The sequence below is a fragment of the Rhinolophus sinicus genome, linkage group LG01, assembly GCF_036562045.2.
Source record: "Rhinolophus sinicus isolate RSC01 linkage group LG01, ASM3656204v1, whole genome shotgun sequence".
Lineage (NCBI taxonomy): Eukaryota > Metazoa > Chordata > Mammalia > Chiroptera > Rhinolophidae > Rhinolophus > Rhinolophus sinicus.
The window spans coordinates 119904698-119925405 of record NC_133751.1 but is presented as its reverse complement, the minus strand read 5'-3'; the positions used below and the strand labels follow the sequence as shown (position 1 = coordinate 119925405).

Sequence of the window (20708 nt, the reverse complement as noted above, 5' to 3'; positions counted from 1 at the left end):
CGATCCGAGCTCAGCGAGGCTCCGTGTGCTGCCCTCGCCCCGCCTCTGCGCCAACTGAATCACTTCTCCAAACGAAGAGCAGTGAAGTCCAAGCGGCGGAGAGGTAGAGCTGAGCGCCCGTCGCCCTAGCCCGCCGCTCTGGACCTGAGGCAGCCCTCAAGTCTGCCCAGCCCTGGAAAGGCCTCTTTCTAGAGGAGAAAACCACAAAACCTCGAGCAGAACCCACACCAGAACAAAAAAGAAAGGTATAGTCTGGAGGGAGGAGCAGGTTGAACAGGAAGAGGCCGCAGGCGGGCAGGCCCTGGCCGGGCGCGGGTAGCAGCCCGCAATCGCGCAGTGCTTCCGAAGGCAGGCCAGGGGTTTCCGGCCTTTGGGCTTCTTTGAATACAATCGGAGACCAGGTGCGTCCTGCCAGACCCTCCAGACCCGGATCTGAGCCAACGGTACCACAGCGCTCCCCCTTCGCCCCGGGTATTCGTTGTGCGGTGATCGCTGGGCCGGGTGTGTGCGCGGTGAGCGCGGGGACGCCGAGTGCCCCGCGCCCACGCCCTTCCCCAGCCAGCAAAGAGGAGGGCCGCCAGCAGCTCGTGAGCACAGTGTACACTTTATTTCAGACTACAGGTTTCTGAACATAATAAAATCTTTGGCTTGTAGCGGCGGTTCAGTCTCGCAGTCTGTTGGGTCGAATTTCTCAACAAGTCTCCGGAAAACGAAAGGAGGGCAGGACAGACAGACAGACCGACAAAAAGGGATTGGGAGGTGGGGGAGAGGCGAGAGGAGGACACGCGAGGAAACACACTCTCACGCACACAAAGAAAAGTCCCAGAGAAACAAGGGCCAGCGTTGCGGGGCGGGAGGCACCGGAGAAGCGATAACATCCAAAAGAAAAAGGCAACGAAAACGAAACTGGGCCGGGGGCAGCGAGGCGGGGGTGGGGGATAAAATAATTATAATAATTATAATAATTATAACAATAATAATAAAGGAGATTAATAAAAAGTCCAGCAAATAGAGATCGCTACACATATTTCTTTTCCTTACCTGAAATTAAATATATACAAGGTCGTAAGCGGTTTGGCTAGATAGAGCTTTAAGGAGTTCGCAGTTTCGTCCCTTATGCTGTGAACAGAGAATAGATCTTATTTTTTTCGATAGCACCTGTCCGAGTCTCGCTCTCTTTCTAAAAATGTTGCTTTCAAACGCGACTCTCCATTCTGAGCAGCGCTCTCTCTCTCTTCCCTGTTGCTCCCTCCCTCCTTTGCGCTGATTCTTTCTCCCCGGAGCCAGGCCGGCGGGGCGGCAGAGGCTGTGTTCCGAGGGGCGCGGGCGCGGCGGCCGGACCGCGCGGCCCCAGCCGGCGGCAGCTACTCGCTCTCGTCTTTGTCCTGGACCGTGGTGGTGGAGTGGTTGTACAGTCCCTGCGCCATGAGGTGCAGCGCCAGGCCGTTCTTGATGCCTGTGGCCTTCTTGATCTTGGCGCGCTTGTTCTGGAACCAGATCTTGATCTGAGACTCATTGAGGCTGAGCTCTTGGGCCAGGGTCTGCCGCCGCTGCTCCGTGATATAGCGGTTCGCCTGGAACTCCGCCTTGAGTCTCTGCAGCTGCTCGGCCGTGAACGCCGTCCGCGGCCGCTTGTCCTCCTTCTCGTTCTTCTTCTTCTTCAGCTTCCTGGTGCGCGGACCTGCAGCGGCGGAGAGGGCCGGGTGGGGGTGGGGACAGAGGGCAGAGGGGAGGGGGAAGAGGGCAGAGGAAGCCGTGAGAATTGCTCTGTCGAGCCGGGGTCGCGCGCCCCGCGCTTCCGGGGCGATAGCGGAGGCTCTGCTGCGTCCCCGGCTCCCTCCCGGTGGCCAGCCCCTCCATCATTCTCCTGGCTGCTGGGGTCGCCGGGTTCCCTTCTTGGTGGCTAGGAGGGCCGCGAAGGAAAACTGCCGGAGTTGTATGTGCACCTCACACCCCAATTCTGAACAAGAGAGCCGTGTAACAAGAGAGCCTCTCCTGAACAGGAGAGGCTTAAATCACAGAATCCAAGATGGAGAAATATTTGGAGCCCCATCCCGCCCAGCCCAGAGCTGGAGGTCAGGGTCCTTCACAGCCCTAGAATCAAAAGAGGCTCAAGATTTGAGGCAGTGAAGACAGTAGGCCAGGTTCACTCTGGGGGAATCGCCAGCCTCCTGTCCTCATGAAGAACTCCTATACCCGGACACCTACAATAAGACCCCATCTGGCTATTTACCCCCAGAAAACAAGTGGATAGGGAAGCGGCTATGAGAGGCTTGCCGAATTACAAAGTATTCAGTGTCTGCTCTCTCTCTACCTCTTCTTTTTTCTCTTTGGCCTTAAAAAAGCCCTTTCTAAGGTCCCAGGGAGACACTGACTATTCCCCCTCTGAAGGGTTTGAAAAGGCCTTCACCCAGTTATGTGCCTTACTCACATGGGCCCTGAGTTCTCCGCCATGCCCGTTGGATGGTGCTACCATAGTAAGAAAGAGAGGGCCCTCCCCATTCCTCCACCCCTCTGCACAGTCAAGGTCTCCCTTATCTCTTTTGAACACAAAAACTGCAATTTCAGGATTGAAAACTAAATAACAAAACCAAGCCAGGTCTGCTTTCCCTGCCCATCTATGTTATTTGCAAGGAGACTACATCTCTCCTGCCACCCCCTGCCATGAGCAAAATAGGGGCAAAGGGACAGAGACAGGGGGACAATCTAGACAGTAATCTGTGCTTTGCCCCTAAAATGGATAGGAAAACGGACCACAGAACACCTCTCCAGGAATGTGAAGTCTCCCTCCAAACTTAAGAGGGCTGCTATGGACCCCGCCTGGAGTGAGGAGAAAGAGAGCTGGGAGCCGTGTGTGAAGCCTGCACCTCTACCAGCCTCCACATTCAAGTCTTCTGGCCTTTACTTCCTGGGCCCCATCTTGATTATGGGAGCTTACTGAGCACCATTAGGTCCCTTTCAGGCCTGTTTAATCTCTAAAACTGTCTGGAGAGAAGGGTCTTCTTCGTCATCTCCAAACCTAGCTACAAAGGGGCAAGCTGAACAGCTGGATCCTGGGGCAGGCCAGCGCCTGGGGTCCAGCAGTCCTGTGACAAAAGAGTCCGAGCCTGGCTGCAAAGACTCAGGTCTGGCTTGACGTCCATTTCCCTTAACTGCCCATGCAGGAGAAGGAGCCAGTACCGTGCCTCTTCAGGCCCGTAAGAAGGAAAGCAGCGAAGAACAAAGACAAGGCCCACTATGGAGCAAAGAAGACTGGGAGGTGGGCTGGGGAGGGAGGAAGACCCTGGTTTAGATGAGCAATTAGCTGAGCGGGCAGAGATTGCGCATTAAATGTGCACATCCTCAGAAAGGCCCCAACACGTTTTGCATCCTGGATGTTGTTGTACATGTGTGTGCACAGGGAAGGACACTTGTAATAAAATCGTAGCCTTGCGGCCAGCCCGAGCTGCACTGCCTGACAGCTCAATCAGTCTATCCATCAGGCGAGTCAATCAAAGCAGCTTTTCGGAGGTTCAGGGAGCCCGACGTGTCAATAACGGGGCTCGAGATGGCGGGGGTTGATAGCGCGCATCGATCCGCGCTCGGCCGGCAGCGGCGCGGCTGCTAGAGAGCAACCGGAGTAGAGCGCCGCATGGCTACGCTGTGCCCGGCCTCCCGCCGAACCCGGGTGCCCGGAATCCAATCGTAGGCCTGAGCCCCTGCTGCCCTCCTTGCAGCGCCCACCGGCCATCCCGCCGCCGCCGGCCGGGAAGACCGGCAGGCCTCAGCCTCCTCTCCCAGGGCAGGTCTCGGCCTGGGGTTCTCCAAGCGCAAGGAACAAGAGAAAAGGGGGCAAAGGAATGTCAAGAAAAAGGGGCCTACGGCTGGCGTAAATCTGCTAAGGGGCACATTTGCGTTAGGAAGGAGTTAATGAAGGAAGGGGCAGGATGTGTGAGCCGCTTCTGAGACGCTACGGAGGAGGCTGGCTCTCCTGTCCCCGGCCCCGCTTTCTGGTCTGAGCCTGACCTGACCTGTGTACTTTTCTCTTCCACTGTCTGTCTGTCAGCTCCAGAGAACCAGGAGCCAGGGGGTCTCGGGACTCGTCGTTCTGGCAACCGCCTTTCCCTGGATTCTACCCACCCGGGTCAGACTTTCTTGGCTATGAGGCTTAAGAGGAACAGTGAACACACGCTTTTCTCTCTTCCTATATGTCCTCCGATCTGTCCCTATGTAAATGAATTCTACGCAGAAACTGTCGAGATGGTGTCTGTGTCTGTAAGAACACCCTAGGTGAAGATTATTTCTCTGATCAAAGCCCTGCTGGATTTCGGCCTCCGCAGGACCAAGCTAGTGGGATTGCAGACCCAGAACACTAGGCCCACCTTCCCGCAGGCTCTAAATACCCCTTTCCCAAGGAAAAAAAAATCAATGACTGATTCTGTCTTTCCTAAAAATAATAAAGATAAAACACAAAGAAAACCGGAGAGGTTCGGAGTTCAAAACCGAAGGATGGAGACTCCGGCTTCCAGTGCCATGAACCTCCCGGGGGCTGGCCGCAGAAGCCAGGAGCACAAAACCGGGTGCACCCTCTGTTGTGACTGGGCCCAGGGCTGAGGAGGAGGAAACAGGCGCGAGAGAACAGAGAGCCCGAGGCCGGGTTTACTCTCCCCAACACGGCGGCTAAGAGTTCTGGGGCGTCGCGGAGCCGGAAGGCATGGCGCAGCCGGGGGGCCGGTACTCACCAGAGGACGGACGATCCGAGTAGCGAGTGCAGTAGACCCAGGCGGGCCACACGAGAGGCTGCTGCGAGTCAGTTTTGACCACGGACCCGCCGTTGGCTGAGCCCATAAGCAGGATGGCTGGGTTGCCGTGCTCGGGGTACTTGGCACCCTGCGCACCTGGGCTCCCCACACCGCCTCCACTGCCGCCGCCGCTGTCCGAAGGCTTGGCCGCTGCTGCTGCCGCTGCCGCTGCCACGGCCGCCGCCGCCGCGGCCGCCGCGGCCGCCGCCGCCGCCGGGTTCCCAGCTTTGGACGCTCCCGCGCCGCCGGCGGCGGCTGGCGGGGAGCCGTCGGGCGGGCCACAGTTCGCGTCCGGGGCACACAGGAGCGAGGCGGCGCTTGGCGCCCGCGTGCCCAGCGGGTGGACAGGGTCTCTACCTGCGCCGGTCTGGCCTCTGTCACGCTCGACCCGACCTCCTCCAGCGCCTCCTCCGGCCGCCGCTGCCACCAGGAGCTGCGGCGGCGGCTGCTCCTTTTTGCAGCCGAAGTCCGGCCTCAGGATGTTGTCGATGAAAAAGTTGGTTGTGCGGTGCAGCTGGGCCGCGGGCTGCGGCTGGTGAGCAGGCGCCGCGAGATGCTGCGGCGGCTGCGGCGGGGGCGGGGGGTGCGGGGGGAGGTGCGGGTGGTGGGCCAGGGGCGGCAGACAGGGCGCCGCGGGCGGCGAGGGGGGCGCGGGCTGCGGGGACACCGGCACGCTGTCTCCATCGCTGCCGCTGCTGCCGCTGGCGCCGGGGCTGAGGCTCAGACCGAGGCTGCCCGGGGCCGCCGCCGCCGCCGCCGCGCCGAGGCCCGAGTCGCGCTGACTTTTAGGTTCCGGCTGCTGTTCTTCCATGCTCGGCCGCCCCGCCGCCCCGGCCGCCGCGCCGGCCCCCGCCCCCCCCGCCTCGCTCCCCACCCCACTTTGCCAGCGGCCCGTGAGGGTGTGCGGAGGAAGGAGGCCGGCGAAGCCCCAGCGAAGGCACGGGGCGGGTGCAGGAAAAAAAGCCCAGGCGCCTGGCCTGGATCGCTCGCTCTTATCAAGCAGATAGATCTCGCTGTCTCTCCCTCTCTAATTTGTAGACATCCAGATATGGAGACACTTGGCTATTTCTTTTTTCTTTCTGCAACCAGATTCAATGATTTGTTTTAAATGGGGGAGTAAGCCACGGCCAAAAAAAGAAAAAAAAAGAAAGAAAACAAGAAAGCAAGAAAAAAGAAAAAAGCTCCAAGAATTTTTTTTTTTTTTCTTAAAGGGAAAAAATAGTCTTTAAAGTCTAGCCATCTTCCTAGGCAGTTGTGAGGGGTTTGACTTCCCCGAGTGTCACGCTCAGCTGTGCCCAGAGCGCGAGGCTGGCAGCGCCTTTAATCGCCTTTGCTTTTTTTGCAAGGAGAGCGCGTCTCCGCCAGCGCCGGGCTGCCTTTTTTTTTTTTTTTTTTTCTTCAAATCTCTGACAGCTCGGATCTTTGCACAAACTCTCTCGCTTAAAAAAAAATCACCCAGGCACACTTTTTGCCTTCAAACCGGAAGCACGTGAGTCAGGACCGCACGTGTGCGGGGCCAATGGCGAGCCAGGACTCGCGCTGACACCCAGGCCTCCGCCCAATGGGCGCGCGCGGGACTTTGCGGATAAATAATCCGGGGGCGGCGGCATCGGGCGGAGAGGGGGCGAGGCGGCGCGGGCACGGCGCGTCCGGCCCACCCTCCCCCACCCACATTTGAGCCCCTCCCCCTCTTTCAGGCCAGCACCGAGGAAGGGGTGAAGGAGACACGGGAGGGGTAGATTTCGGGGTGTAGACAAATAAAGAAGCAACTTCATAAACAACTTGTTGGAGAAATGCAGGGTTATGGGTGCGCGAGGGCTGGGTGCAGGGTCAGGGGCTGGGGCCTGGGCTCTTTTGCATCCCCATGCCTAAGAAACTCAGCCTTTTATTTTCTCTTTTTTTATTCTTGCTGTTATGGGGGTTGAAATGTTGTCACTGTTCGTGTGTGCAGTGTGTGTGTGGGGTGTAAAACAAGGAGGGTCGGAGATGTGATACAGACCTAGAGTTGGTTACTTTCAGAGAAGCAGTTTATTTTTTCTCAAATATCAAACACCCGAGGCCAGCTGCGCCTGGCTAGCACCGTGTTTGTAGGTTTGCAGTTCACGCCAGCCGGCTGCACTGCGTGTCCTTTCCGGGGTATCCTCACCCATGCCCTTCCCTGTCCAGACCTTCGACAACCCCGGGAGCTGTCCTGGCTCCATTAAACCAGGCCCAGAGGGCGCGAGAGAGCCCAAGCGCGGGTCGCGCCGGGCGCCAGTTCTTTCTCTAGCTGCCTGAGTCGAAGCCATCCGGGCATGGTAGAGTTGTCCTGGCCCGGCCGCTGGGCCAAGCCAGTCAGGGTGCATATACGCGCAAGGCCCCGGTTTTTGGATTCAGGGCAACCTCCCTGTTTGATTTTCCTGCAAAGTGAAATCCAACAAATAAAAGTACTGCACCCTAGGTGTTTGCCCTAGCCAGCTGACGATGTGGACAGCGAGTTTCTCCCTGGTTGCCCAGATTTTCCTAGGATTGCTCCCGAATCCTTGGAGGCCTCTGGCTCTAATCCTGCGTGTTCTTCCCAAGTTTGGGGGGACTGTGGGGGCTCCCGCCTCTACTACGCTCACGGAGATCAGTCTCCAGTCCGCTGGGCTCTTTTTCTGTTTCCTGACCAAGGCACCCCAAAAGTTTTCCCATCGCCAGGGATGGGGTGGGGGGAGGTGGCGTTTGTATGCTGAGACATTTGGGAGGGCCAGGGTCCGATTGTGTGCTGAAGCCTGCGGTACCGGAGAGTAGCGGCTAGAAGGCTCCCGCTACTGAGGCCTTCGCGCGGATGTTATCTTGGAACTCCTGTGAACCTGCTCTCCCTGACCTCCATCCTCAACTGGGACGACGGAGAAAGGACTTCTTTGGGTAGACTGTCTAGTGGGATCATGCAAAATAAACCCCCTTGCCCAGAAAAGTCACAGAGGGTTACGAGGAAAATACAAGGAAAACCACAACCAGCTGAACCAGCGCAGTAGCCAAAGTTTCTCAGAAGGACTGGTAGAGTGGGAGTTCGTGTTGCTAACTGTGTGTCAGCCGAGGGTCCTCCGGTACCCGGCGCTCTGGAGTTCCTAGACCTGCCCGAGCAGACCGGGGACAGCGAGAGCCACTTTCTCGAGTGTTGAGCTAAGAAGGCCCGCTCTGCTTTCCTCAACCCTCCCAAGCTGCCCCAACAACCCCACCTTGGAGTCTTCTGGTCCTCTTCAGTTCTACGCCCAAGGGCTCCCCGAAATCTCTCGGTGCCCCCACCCTTTTCCCCCCGAAATGGGGGGTGGGAATTTTATATTTAAGTTCGCAAAATTGAAATCTTTATCCCGCAAGCGAGCGTGGGTACTTAATTAAATTCTAATTAGGACACTATCAATATCCTATTTAGCCGCGTAGCTTTTGTGCGCCGCGGTCCCTTTCAGCGCCGTAAATAGGGTCTCGACGCCTTATCTCTCCTGCAGGAGACGCCTCGAGAAGGGCTGCGGAAGATAATTTATAGGTTTTAATTACTCTTCATTCCGCCTGATCAGCTTGGCGTTCATCACAGGCCTGTGAATAAAACCCTGGTCAAAAGCTCTGTCACATCGTGCTGGCAAGACGCTTAATCAAAGTGAGCGGCCCCGCGCGCCGCGCGGCCCGGCTCCTCCACGTAATTTCCAGCCAGCTGATAAAGCCAGCTGAATAATGCGGCGGCCCTTTGGAGACACCATTTACAGAAATGACTTTATTGACGGCTTAACGTCGGTAATTCATTTTACCTTTCATGTAGTGGAGCCCGGATTTGTTACAGTAATGGGATGATAAATGCACCCGCGGCCCACGAGCTCCGGCTGGATTAGGAGGCGCACCGCGCGCTGGCTTGTCCCCCCCACCTCCCGAGGCTAGGCCTGCGCCGGTTGCTCTGCACCCAGCGCTGCCTGCTTTCCACGACCCCCACCCCGGCCCACGCCCTCCTCTCCTGCCTGAAAATGGACGTACTATTGGGAACTCGGTGTTAGCGGATTCATGCTGTGGCAAGCCTGAGAGTGAGGTGTGTGAGGGTTAGGAGTGAGCAAATGTTGACCAAGATGGGTGTGCAAAGGGTCCTGAGGACTCAAAGTGAGCCCACGATTGGGCATGTAGGTGAGGAAGTACCCCCAGAGTGAGTGGTGTATACAAGTATGGGTTGCGTGTGTGTGGAGTGATGTGTGTGCACATGTGAGTACATTTAAGGTAGTTCTTTTCTGGGTACTGTTTCTGCCTTTGGGAATTAAAGAATTTCTTTCAACTTGATAGATGTCCAGGTGGGATGGCACCCAGAATGGAATGGAACCCTTTTCTCCAAACGCCTTCTGCTCTTGGCCAAAGGAATGGCAGTTTGGGGCCACCCTGTGACCACGGCCAGTGCCTGGAAGTTCTGATCTATGCAGTTCCCCTGGGGCAAGAGGCCTCACAGAAGGCAACTGACCTAGGCATTTCTCTGCAATATACTGATTGTCCCCAAGTTCCGCTTCCATACCAGTCCACATAAAAGTGGAGAATGACAAGGAAGAAAACGATTTTGTTTTAATTTAAATGCCGGAAGGGGAGCAAAAAAACAACAACAAAACAAAAACACCCTATTATTTCTTTCCTCACTTGAAGAAAGAAGGGGCCCAAATTGGCTTTCAATGGTGAGGAATGGGATAAGCAGGACAGGAAGAGACCCCAAACTCCCTACCTCTCTCCCATTCCCAGACTTCCTCCATTCTCTGGCTAACCAGGAGTTTCCACTGAGTGAAACGCAGGTGGTCAACACAGACAGGGAGAGTGTATTTGTGTGTTTGAGGGTGCTAGAGAAGTTTGGGGGGTCACATAGTAGGAAGACTGATGAGTGCTTCTCAAGGTGAAGGCTGAGAAGTTTTACCTTTGTTTCCCCCCTTTCCCAATCTTTCAAGAACCTCTTACCAATTTGGAGAGTGGTCTCTGTGACTTGGGGTGGAGGAGGGAGCAGAGCCTGTATTTGTGTCTTTTTGCTTGTGTATATGAGAACCACTGAGAGCGGCAGGAGTCTGTAAAAACATTACTTGTGTGTGTTTGTATACATGACTAATGTATGTAGATATTAGTATGTACACCCAAGTCTGCCCCACCAGAGTAATGTGTTTGCTACGGGTTTTGGTGTATGCTGCTCAGAAAAGAGAAATCTCCCTCCAGGCTGCATTTGCTCAGAATTTTGGATTTCGTTATGCTGAGACAAAAGGTCTTGCCTGCTTCCACCTTTCTTTTGAGGATGTGTTTGAGAAGGAAAATTGTGAAAGAAAACCTTGCAGCCTCGCCAAACGTGTGCGCGATGGGCCGAGAGTGCGAGCGTGTTGCAAGCACACGGTGGTAATCGCATTTCGAGTGTAGATCAGATGGCGGTGGGGCCTCGTGGCGCGGGACATGAATGAGTTGTCGCAACACAATAGCGCACAGCCTTCCTACGGGGACTGGGTGACCAGCGGTTTTGTTGGGAGTGAATGCGAGGAGATTTCTGCTACAAGTGCCGCGGTATTATTATGAGGCAGAAGGTCAGACTATACATCGCAGGTCCCCAAAGCCTATAGACCTTGGGAAATGCGGGGCCTCGAGCCACGTCATTGTACCTGACAGTCCTTTCAATAGGCTAATTCAATTAGCGCTCCGGGTTTGGGTCTTCATTTGGAGGCGATAATAATGTGGGGGGTGGCTGGGTGCAGTGGATTCGTTGGGTATTGGTTAGGGATCCCAAACCATGCTGCCGGAGCTTGGAGGGGGATTGGAGGAGGCGGGGGAAAGGGGGAAGCCGAAATGGGTGGGTGCGTGGGAGGTAAACCATGGAAAATAAAATGCTCTGTTGACTCTCGAAATTGGGGGCAGCTTTGTTTGCAGATGGCCCAGAAGACTTGGGGGGAGGGAGGGAAATTTTCTTCTTTTCTATGTGCATTAAATAACACCTATACATAAATGTCCAGATTCCTAGAAAGCCCGAGAAAAGCTTGCTGGTGGAGGTTGACCTCTTTGGGGTTGCAATATTTGGGTTTCTGCCCTTACCATCCTGCCTTCATGGTCACCCCCCCCCCTTTTATCCGAGAGGGAGCAGTTCGCAATACAGACCTTTTTGTTCTAGAAACAGTTTGGGTTTTTCTTTTTCTTTTTTTCCTCTAACTCCCGGACAAGATGAGAAAATTAAGCCTCTTCTCCTCTTGACTATGGGAAATGCGGGAAACATTTGGATGATTTCCGTAAATCGCACCTGGTGGTCAGGATTCGGAAAGGTCTCCCGGCCCAGGTCTCCTCCGGGAGCCCTGAAGACTGCCTGCGGGGTCGCGCCAAGCGCCCGGAACGCCTGGGCTCGAACGCCCGACGCGTCGCTGCTGGCAGGTTGACGAGCTGGGTTAGGGCTGCGAGGGGGTGCTGGGGAGCGAAACCCAGTGCCCCTGGGCTCGGGTTGCAGGAAAGGGAGACTTCACCTTCTTCTCTGTATCCCCAAACCGTGCTCCATAGCCAGCGAGGGCCCTGGAACTAAGGGTGTTCGCGCTCACAGCTCCTGAAAGCAAGGCAACTACAAACACTTCCCTAGATATTTTTCTTCACTTTAATCAGACATCCAGCTTTTTTCCTTAACCTGCATCCCACCCAAACTGCAGAACCAAAATGCTCTCCGTTCATCCCTCCCAGCCCCACCCTCCAAAACCCAGAGTAAATTCAGCTTCTACGCTCGAATTTTCTTCTCTCCTTTATTTTGCTTTTCTCCCTCTCTAGCCCCCTCCTCCTCTACAGAAGGCTCTTTGAGCCTGGCGCCTCCAGGCCGAGGGGGTCCCTTGCCCACCCCACTCCCCACCTGTCCGAGTAGCGGCTCCCGCCTGGATCCGTCTAGGCGCGGGTCCGGGTCGCCACCGACTGGCCTCGAGCGTGGGCACGCCGATGGTACGCGTTTGAGGAGGGGCCAATGCGGCTTCCGGGTTCTGCTGTCCGCTCGGCTCCGTCCATGCTCCGGAGTAGGTCCGCATCCAAAAGTTGAGCACAACAAAAAGACTCGAGCAAAGGAAAAAATCACAACATCCAAGTCCTTGGCAGAAGAATGCCCCTGTGGCTCCAAAACCGGGTTCTTTTTGCTTGCCCCAGAGTAACTGTTCTTTCTCGGACTCCCATAAGGATGAGGGGCTGTCCCGGGGCTCTTTTCCCACTGACCCGGCAAAAGCCAGCAGAAGTCCGCGCACCCAGCTTTCAGCGCTCTGGCTGTCGGCCGGCGCCTTCCCGCCTCCCTCCCGGCGGGCCCCGGAGCGCCAGCCAGGCCGCGCCCCCCTTTGGTCCGTGGAGGTGCAGCCTCCCGACCCTTTTCCCGGGGAGGATGCGGGAAAAGCTCCAGGTTCTAACCACGGCCGGCGCTGCAGGGGGCTGGTGGGGGGCTAGAGGGGTGGTGAGGGAGGGAAAAGTTTAGTCCGGAAGGGGGGCGGGCGGGGAAGGGGGAGTCTCTTCAGCCTGGGAATGGAGATGGAGAGAGGGGCGAGAATTCTTGTGCGTCCCCCAACGCTGCCCCACCTCCTGCCTCAGACGGGATCGCGAACGAGTGATGGGGGGCAGGGGTCACCTCGATGTCCAGGCCTTCCTGGGCCACATTCCCTGACCTACTGTTCCTGCGGAAGCCCGAGAGGGAACGGGTGTGCGGCCGCGCGCGTGCATGTTTGTACGTGTGTATGTGTAGGGCTCCAGGTGAGTGCGTGTGTGTGTGTGTGTGTGTGTGTGTGTGCGCCCGAGTGTGCACAGAAGGCTTGTGTGTATTTTTGTGTCACTCTAACCCTTATGTGGTTGCGTTGTGTCCGTGTGTGCAAATGTTGTGTGTGTGCATGTGCTCTGCGCTGGTGGACGTGCTTGTGCGTGTTCATATGTATAGTCTCTGTGCGTGCGTTTGTGCCGAGCTGGGAACAGGAGAGCAACTCCCTTCGACCCAGGCTTTGGAAGTGAGGTGGGTGAAGTCGCAAGGACCAGAGGTCTCTGACCGCAAACCCCCCCCCCATGCCCACCTCCATCATTGAACTATGCAAGGGCAGAGAAGGCAGTTGTTTAAACCCCCCCGATTACTTTCTGTTCCCCGCCAAGTCCCACCTGTGCAATCCCGAAGCCCTAAACCCTGTTTGGGGACAGGGTGGGCAACACATAGCAAGGTCAACATCAAAGGGACTTTTGGGAACGCAAAGACCAAAGCCCACTGGACAGAGGAGGCAACTGAGACCCGAAGAGGGGAGGGGTCTAGGCCCGGGTCCCACCGGTCGCCAAACCAGGCCTAAGCCCCAAGTGACAGAGTAGGGGAAGATGGGCTCCTTCTCCCAGCTGCCAACCCCAGTCCATTCACCTCCAAGATTCATTCTCTTCCCAGTGTGTGTGTGTGTGTGTGTGTGTGTGTGAGAGAGAGAGAGAGAGAGAGAGAGAGAGAGAGAGAGAGAGAAATGCAGTGGGAGACGATGGAGAGACCATCCCTTCTCATTTGATCCCACTCGACGCCCTTTTGGTCCCCAAGCAGTTAGCAGCTTCCTCTTCCACGCATGAATGGTAGTCAGGGATGGGAGGTAGGTGAGGGGAAGGCTGGCTTCACTTCCTGCTCAGGGTAGGGTGGGGTGGTGGAATACCGACCCCAAAGCCATTCTAGGCACGTCCCTCCCCTCCCTTGGCAAGGAGGCACGTCCCAAAATTGTTATGCAAAGGAATCAAGTGTGTGATCTTCGAGCGATCAAAGCAGCAAAGCCAAATATTAGAGGATAAGTCATTAATGGATGAGCAGATTAAGAAACCCATCTCGAGGACAATTATCGCAATTGAAAAAGCGCCCTCTTTCCCTTATATTCTCCACCCCCCTCCCCAATGTATAAAAGATAAAAGTAGGCGGAAGGGTGGGGGCTGGGGCTGGTGGCGAAAGAAGGCAGCAGCGGACCGTGCGGGAATTAGCGGGACTTTTATGTTGAGGGGAGATAACGCCCCCTAGGGGTGACCCCAGTGAGTCTCAGTGTTTTTGCTGCCTAAGCCGGAGGAGTCTTGCTGTCTGCACCCAACGTTCATTGGCCCCTTAAAAAACAGAGCATGAGTGCTGCTCTGAGCCGGAGGGGATTCTAGGGTCTTTGTTGTTGTTTTTTTTTTGCAAACCATTTAGCACCCATCCTAAGCCCCTATGCTGCGTCCCTTCCTGTCCCCTTTCCTTCCGGAGATCCTAAGCAGGCGGTTAGGTCAGGGAGCAGGGTCCGAGGGGCGCAGGCGGATTCCCTACCTCTTTTCCTGTGAGGAACTCGCCACCTGTTGGTCCTATCCGAGAACTGCACCTGGGTGGTGCTCTCGGGTACGTGAGGCTGTGAGGCAGAGGTTTGTGTTTGAAGTGGCCGGCGGGCGTAGGGGATATTCGGTCACTTTCCTGACAGTTGTCACCTGGCGGGGAAAAGACAACAGGATTCCTGGAAGGGGATCCTTCTTAGGATTCCCTCGCCTCATAAGAGCCAATACTGGAGAGAATAACCCATGAAGAGCTGTTTGCTCCTCAACTTGGAAAGCAGAAAAGAGCTCAAACAGTGGGATGAGCTCTGCTCTGGGAGTCTGGGGCTGAGTTCCTCAGCTGCCTCTGCCTGCTTCGTGCTGTGTGACCTTGGGAAGGCCCCTGGCTTTCTCTGGGCGGGTTTTCTTATTTGTAAACTGAGGGAATTGGGTTAGATTGATTCCCTCTCAACTCTGACATTGAATCTGAGCAGAATATGTAGACACTTGTGTTTTGTCTTCTTTATATTTCCAGCCCTTAACGGATCCTGGATCTTTATATACCATTTATGTCCTAATCTCTTACACGTATTTAATGTGTAGCTGCTTCAGTTATATTACTGTTTCTCCAATTGTCTGAAGATTTCTTTTGAGTGGTCAGGATGTTTCCTAGCCAGAATTATCCTGATAAGTGCTCATGTACTTAAGGGTTTTTTGCGTTTGTTTGTTTTTGTGTTTGTGTTTTTAATCAAACAAGAAAACTTCGTTCACTTCGCAGTGTGGACACAGCTGGGGAGGACCTGCATCATGGCCAGTGAGAACATAGCGGATGCTCATGTGGGAGGCTTAGTGAAGAAGACCCAGGCCCGGGATCGTGGTCATTGTCTGAGAGAGGACCCAGAAGAATGACCCAGGCTGCAGAGAACGAGAGAGAAGGGGGAGGCCACAGAGACTCTGAGGTTCCCTGGGTGGGGGTGGCCCCTGACCAGCTCCTTGTAGGCAGTGTCCTGAGAGCAAAAATGGCGTTGAGATCAATGTAGAATAGCTCAGACCTCAAGTCACTTCCACTTGAACTCTCTATGAAACTAATAAGAAATGGGCAAGAGGGGGCAATATTTTGCTCGCTTTACCCGGAGTTCGAGTATAATTCTGCTTCCCGTTTGGGGTTTGCGCAGCGCCAGGGAAGCCCGAGTTCCGCGCGGTGGATCTTTTCTGCAAGGCCTGGTGCTCCAACGTTGGGCAGCTGGGCCCAAGTTAAGCGTGTCGATTGGGGAGCCCCGGATCTGACGGCTCCTGACTGAGCAGCAGGCAGGCTCGCTATCCTCTTCCTCAGCTCGCGAGCAGCCGTGCAGGGCCCGATCAGCCGCTGTCACTTTGAACCCAGGACCCTTCGCTTTCGGATTGGAGGGGACGGTCTGCGTGTCCTGGAATCGTCCTGGTACCGCCGGCTCCACGGAGGTGGTGAATTTCAGCATCTTGACCAGCGGCGTACACGCAGGATTCAGGGCCATGTTCCCATTTAGAAATGGGAGAATTGAGGGTGTGTGGGAGGGAGCTGCTTACCTGTCCTTGTGAGCGGCAATCTGAACGCGAACCGAGTTCTGAGGGGTCAGTTGGTGGCCTCGCTCTGAAGTCCGGGCGGGCGGTCGGGCTCCAGATTTTTTTTTGCGAGCACCCGCGAGGTCGAGTCCCACTGGTGGCCTGCTGGAGTTTGGCGGTTCCGGTTCTCGGGGCCACGGTACTCACACCGCTTCTGATACGGGCTCTTTCCCAGCCCCTCAGACCTGGCCCGTGGACTGCCGAATTTGGCGCCCTCGGACCTCCGCACAGCGGCCCTGTGGTCAGCTGCCAACCCGCTAAGTCAGAACGGCCTGGGGCATCGGGATCTCCAGGCCTTGGCCTAGCACAGCCCGCACTTCTGGGCCCGAGGCGAGCCCGGGGAGCGAGCTGTGGGCCGAAGCGGGGTGGCTGCATGGACACTGTCGCCGAGTCCGACCAAGGAGCAGCAGGGACCCTGTCTCCATCCCGCTGCCCGCCTGGACTCTCCCTGGCAGGCCACGAAACCCAGATTTCAGAAATCAAGATCAAGATGGCAGCCGCGGGTACTTATCGGAGAGCTGACCCACATGGGAACCTTCCAGAGCCGGCCGAAAAGTCTCTGGGGCCGCAAAACGCGGGCTCCAACTTGCACAACTCAGACCAACCTCGATTGTGGGACTGACATAGGAAAACGAACGGATTTACTTTAAACATGCCTCACATTTCACTCGGACGTTTCTGGTCTACAGATGGGAGACCGACAGGAAGAGTTAGGGGAAAAGAGATTTGGGGGGAAAGGGGAGTGGAGGGAGGGCGGAGAATAGAGACAGAAGGGGAAGGGAGGGAAGGAGGGGATACGATGGAGAGAGAGATATTGGTTGATTGATTCGGGAGGAGTCCCTTCCCTCCAAAAGAGGAGGTTGGGGTGTAGATACCCAGGATGTATCAGGTGCTTGTTCTGAGCCGGGCTCTGAGCTCTTATGAGTTAGCTTATTTCATCTTTACAGTAACCTATTGAGATATGTAATATCCTTTCCAGCTTACAAAGGAGGAAACTGAGGCACGGCGAGTGATACGCTAGTCCAAGGGCATGTCCCTAGCAAGTGGGAAATGAAGACCCAATCAGTCTCTGGCTCTGGAGAAGTCAGATGGGGACCAGTCTGCTCAGGGGACTTTCGAAATCGCTTCGCAGGCTCCAGGAAGGACTTGGGTAATAATTTCCCCCGCACCCACACGAGGCCTCAATGCTCCCAGTCGCCCGAGTCGCGCCGCGTTCTGCCGGTGGCTGCGGAGTCCGTCTGGGGAGCCCTGGGCCGGCGCCTTCCAGGCTGGCTTAGGGCGGGGCCGGACAAGCGCCGCGTTCAGCAGGTCTCTGGTCCTGGACTGGGACTGGAGTCCCAAAGCCTCCGCCCGCTCCGGGGAGATGACCTTCTGTTTCCATCGCCCAGACGGGCGCGCCCGAGGGCAGCGTGGAGGCCGAGGCCTCTCCTGGTTGGTATTGTCCGTCTTCTTTCTTCGCGCTTCCAAGCTCAGTGACCCCGGAAGGGGCCAGCCTCGGACTTGGCCTGGGTTGGCTGAACCTGGCGGCAGGAGCAGAAACGCTGGTCTGGACAAGCCGGGAGGCCCAGGCTCCTGAGCTGGCGTATGTCTGCGCCCAGGCTTTCACGCTCAGTGGCTGGTCTCGGCGGCTGCGAGGATAATCACCAAGGCCCAGCTTTTTCCAGAAGTGTTTCTGGGCAGCAGGCGAGGTACCCGACTGGGACGGGCAGGGAGCTCAGGTCTACGGAGACAAGCTTCCGGGGGCCCCGAGACTCGTGTCTCAACTGTCAGGGCTGCGGGGCTGGAGGCCAGCAGCAAAATCCCGAGGACCCAGCGTTTCCCAACCATGGGATCGCCCCTGGGGATCGCTCCACTTTCAGGCACCTCTAGGCCTGTCGGTCACCACATCGCATGGAGCACCCGCGAGGAGGATGGAGTAGGGATGGAGAGGAAAGGACTCGAACCCTGCGTGAGGGAAGGAAGGAGGGGACCTAGGACCAGCATTGCCAAGGGGCATAGTTTTACCTGTTCTTGCCATGACCCCAGGTCACCTGCAGGCCAGGGGGAAACCGCTGACCGCAGAAACTGCATCCGATGCTACTAGAGGGGTTTCCATTGGTTCCACTGCACCCAGGCCTGTGAAAGGACTTTCCCAGACGAGAGAAAGGACGAGGCCTCCGCTGCTTCAGGGAAGCACGGAGTAAGGAGAGGGGGTGGCTGGCGTTGGCCCAGGATGATGGGTCCCCAGCTAACCTCTTGGGGTTTCAGTGGCCCTTCCTCTCTCCTCAGTCTTTCCGCCTAGGCTCCCTCCCTCCCCACTCCTTCCTGCAGCTTTCACTTTTAACCGATGGAACAGAATGGGAGGCCTTGCAGTGAGAGAGTCTTACGGTCCCTGAGGTAGGACCTTTGGCTTCTCAAGGCCCTGCCAGGGCTCTCAGAATGGAGAAGCCACTGCGTTATAGCCCTAGTCTGACACCCCCGCTGCCAGCAAGAGGTAGAACCTGCTGGCCTACACCACTCCTCTATTTTAATAGATCTAATTAGAACTTGTCAAATGCTAAAACCTTCCTATCAGAAGCTGCCTTAGGTTTGAGAATCACAACCCTTGGATTTTATAGGCAGCCTTAATTGGGGAGGTTTGGAAAAAGACTGGAGATGTCAGCAGTTCTGAATGAATGTGAACTTGAACTTGACATGGACCTTGAGCCAAAATACAGGAAAGAGATCCCACACACACCCCCTCCAACTCTTGGAGGTTACAGGTACCTTGCTAGTGGGTCTCTGGGGTTGGGGTGCAGAATTTGCAGGGAGCAGGGGAGGTTATTTATCTTGGCTGAGTGAGTCACCAGAGAGAATGAAAGCCAAAAGACTGCTGCTCTCCCCTCTTCTCCATCAACCTTTAGCATTTTATCTCTTTCCCTGTCAGTCTCCCAGTTATCAAGTGTGGACTCGACAGGAATGTTGCAAGGAAAAACTAATTAAACGTCAGTACAATGCTTTGAAAATATTAAGTGTCATGTAAATGCCTAATGCTAATAATAATCTTGATGGTGGTAATTATGTGCCAGGAAGCACATCCCAGACAGCCCAGCCCTGAGCCCAAATGTGCCTGTCTAGGAGATCCTGGAGAATGCCTATTCTTTGAATCCTTTCTGCTGCTGAGCCCCAGCTCTGAATGGCCAGGTGTAAGGTGGGAGCAGCAGGTCATGCCCCTGCCAACAACGGGCAGCGGCTGGTTTAATCCTGGCTGGCGTCCTTAAGTTAGTGCGCTCTCTGACACTCAGTCCATCACCTGTCAAGTGAGAAATTTGTGATTCCCAGGGTGTGTCTACCCCCCCCCCCCACACACACACACTGGATTCTACCTCCTCTAAGGCTGTGACAGGCACCAGGGTACATTTATGTCAAGGTCCTCCTCTTTAAAGAGATTTTCTCTTAGGCAACACACATCCCTTATGCTCCCTTTCATTTTCTAGATGGGAGGAGCCAGGGGTCTCAGATCTTCCCTTTACCATTTTTCTAGTTTGATCAACACCAGGACTTCCCAAGACTTAGCCTTTCCTTATAAGGCAGTTTCATCACTACCATCCCTCATGCCCATCCTCTGCCCACAGAAGCTTCTGTGCTGCTGCTGGACTGGAAATTTGGGGCACTGATGTCTGCCAAAACCAGCGGAGGCTCGGAGGGCAGTAAATTGCAGTGACTCATGATTGAGGCTTTGGGGAATTTTCACCCCAGAAATTATTGAGCCTTTTAGGGGTTTTGTAGAGTCACCTAGATACTTTACTGACACTCCTCACTCTTAAACTTGCCCTAATTCCATTTCTTAGTGACTTGGAGAATAGTTACAAATTTGGGCTCCTCCAGCTGCCTTTTCTTGTCATCCTCAATTTGGTTCAAGGTTCAGCTTTTACTGCTATGTGATGACATATGCCTTCTCATTTGGGAAGAGAATAGCTGACTTTTTCTTCATTGCACAAAAGAAGAAATTTTTGTCTCCAGTCAGCTTTAAAAACAAAATGGTTTGTTTTGTTTATATTAGGCTTCAAGAACTCAGACAACTTGCTTTAAAAAGTAAAACTTTTTACATATCATTCAGAAACAGGTGGTAATTCCCCCCCTTTTTTTTAAGGCACCCGAATAAGAATGTTATCAACACTGGCAGTGTCAGGTTTGGGGTCTTGGCCTTGTGAAATTACACAGCAAAACTTTGAGGAGGTTTATACACACACACACACACACACACACACACACACACGTGTGTGCACGTGCTCTGAGGGCATACGTAACACACATGCACAATGGAAAGGAATCCTGGAGTTTGCCATTTCACTCCTTCCTGCCTAGGCTCTGCTTTCTATTTCCTTTATAATGAGAAGCACGGGTACTGCAGTGCCCAGCCCTTGCACCTATTTTCTAGCTGGGAAACAGAGAAGCAGGTGACATATGCAAACTCACACCACCAGTTAGTGGCAGAGACTGCCAGTGCCCTGTCTGCCACACCATCCACCTGCTGCTACTTTGGATAAAGTGGAAAATCCACACAGGCAACTCCATCACAGTTCCCAAATGTGATCCTATTTGTCAACAAATCCCGCAATTCAAAAATATGATTTGCCCAGTGAGACATCCCAACCTCCCAGGCCACCTTGAAGGTATGCAGGCAGTTTCCAGGCCATGCTGTACAGTTATACGTCCAGGACAGTGAGATGGTGAACAGGAATGTCCCCTCCCCACTTGGCTTATTTTCTGGGTGGAGGGTGCACCCCAGTAATCACCTAATGTGAATGGGAACTGTGGTCTGGGAACCTTCAGGGGAAGGTGGGGAATTAATGTGCATATATTACTTTTGTTACTTTTTAACAAGTTTGGGGTTTTTGTTGTTGCTGTTTTATTCAGTTCCACTCTAGATTCTTGCTGCATCATGAAGAATTTGTTTCCAAATCAGGTGAGTGAACGGGAGAGACACATTTGATATTGCAGATAAGTTTGCCAACCACAGCTGCCGACTCAGCATTTTTGTTTTCATGAAGATATTCTTCATCAGAAGACCTTCCCTCCTCCAAAATTTCATCGCAAACTTTTTTTTTTTTTTTTTTAATATCGGGCATTTGGGTTCCT

At 54.9% G+C, this 20708-nt stretch overlaps 1 protein-coding gene across 1 annotated transcript; it reads right to left on the bottom strand.

The window, feature by feature from the left end:
- Window positions 1–585: 585 nt before the first annotated feature.
- Window positions 586–6173, bottom strand: EN1 (engrailed homeobox 1). Its single transcript, XM_074335362.1, has 2 exons — window positions 4722–6173; window positions 586–1681 (listed from the first exon to the last, which is right to left on the bottom strand). The coding sequence occupies exons 1-2, from the start codon at window positions 5590–5592 to the stop codon at window positions 1365–1367; spliced, it is 1188 nt and encodes a 395-aa protein (XP_074191463.1). The 5' UTR covers window positions 5593–6173; the 3' UTR covers window positions 586–1364.
- Window positions 6174–20708: the final 14535 nt, after the last annotated feature.

Excerpts from the sequence above, each read along its gene's own strand:
- EN1 (XM_074335362.1), bottom strand. The coding sequence starts at position 5,592 with ATGGAAGAACAGCAGCCGGAACCTAAAAGTCAGCGCGACTCGGGCCTC. Across the intron at positions 1,682-4,721 it reads CTCGGATCGTCCGTCCTCTG|GTCCGCGCACCAGGAAGCTG; the intron begins GTGAGTACCGGC and ends CCGCCGCTGCAG.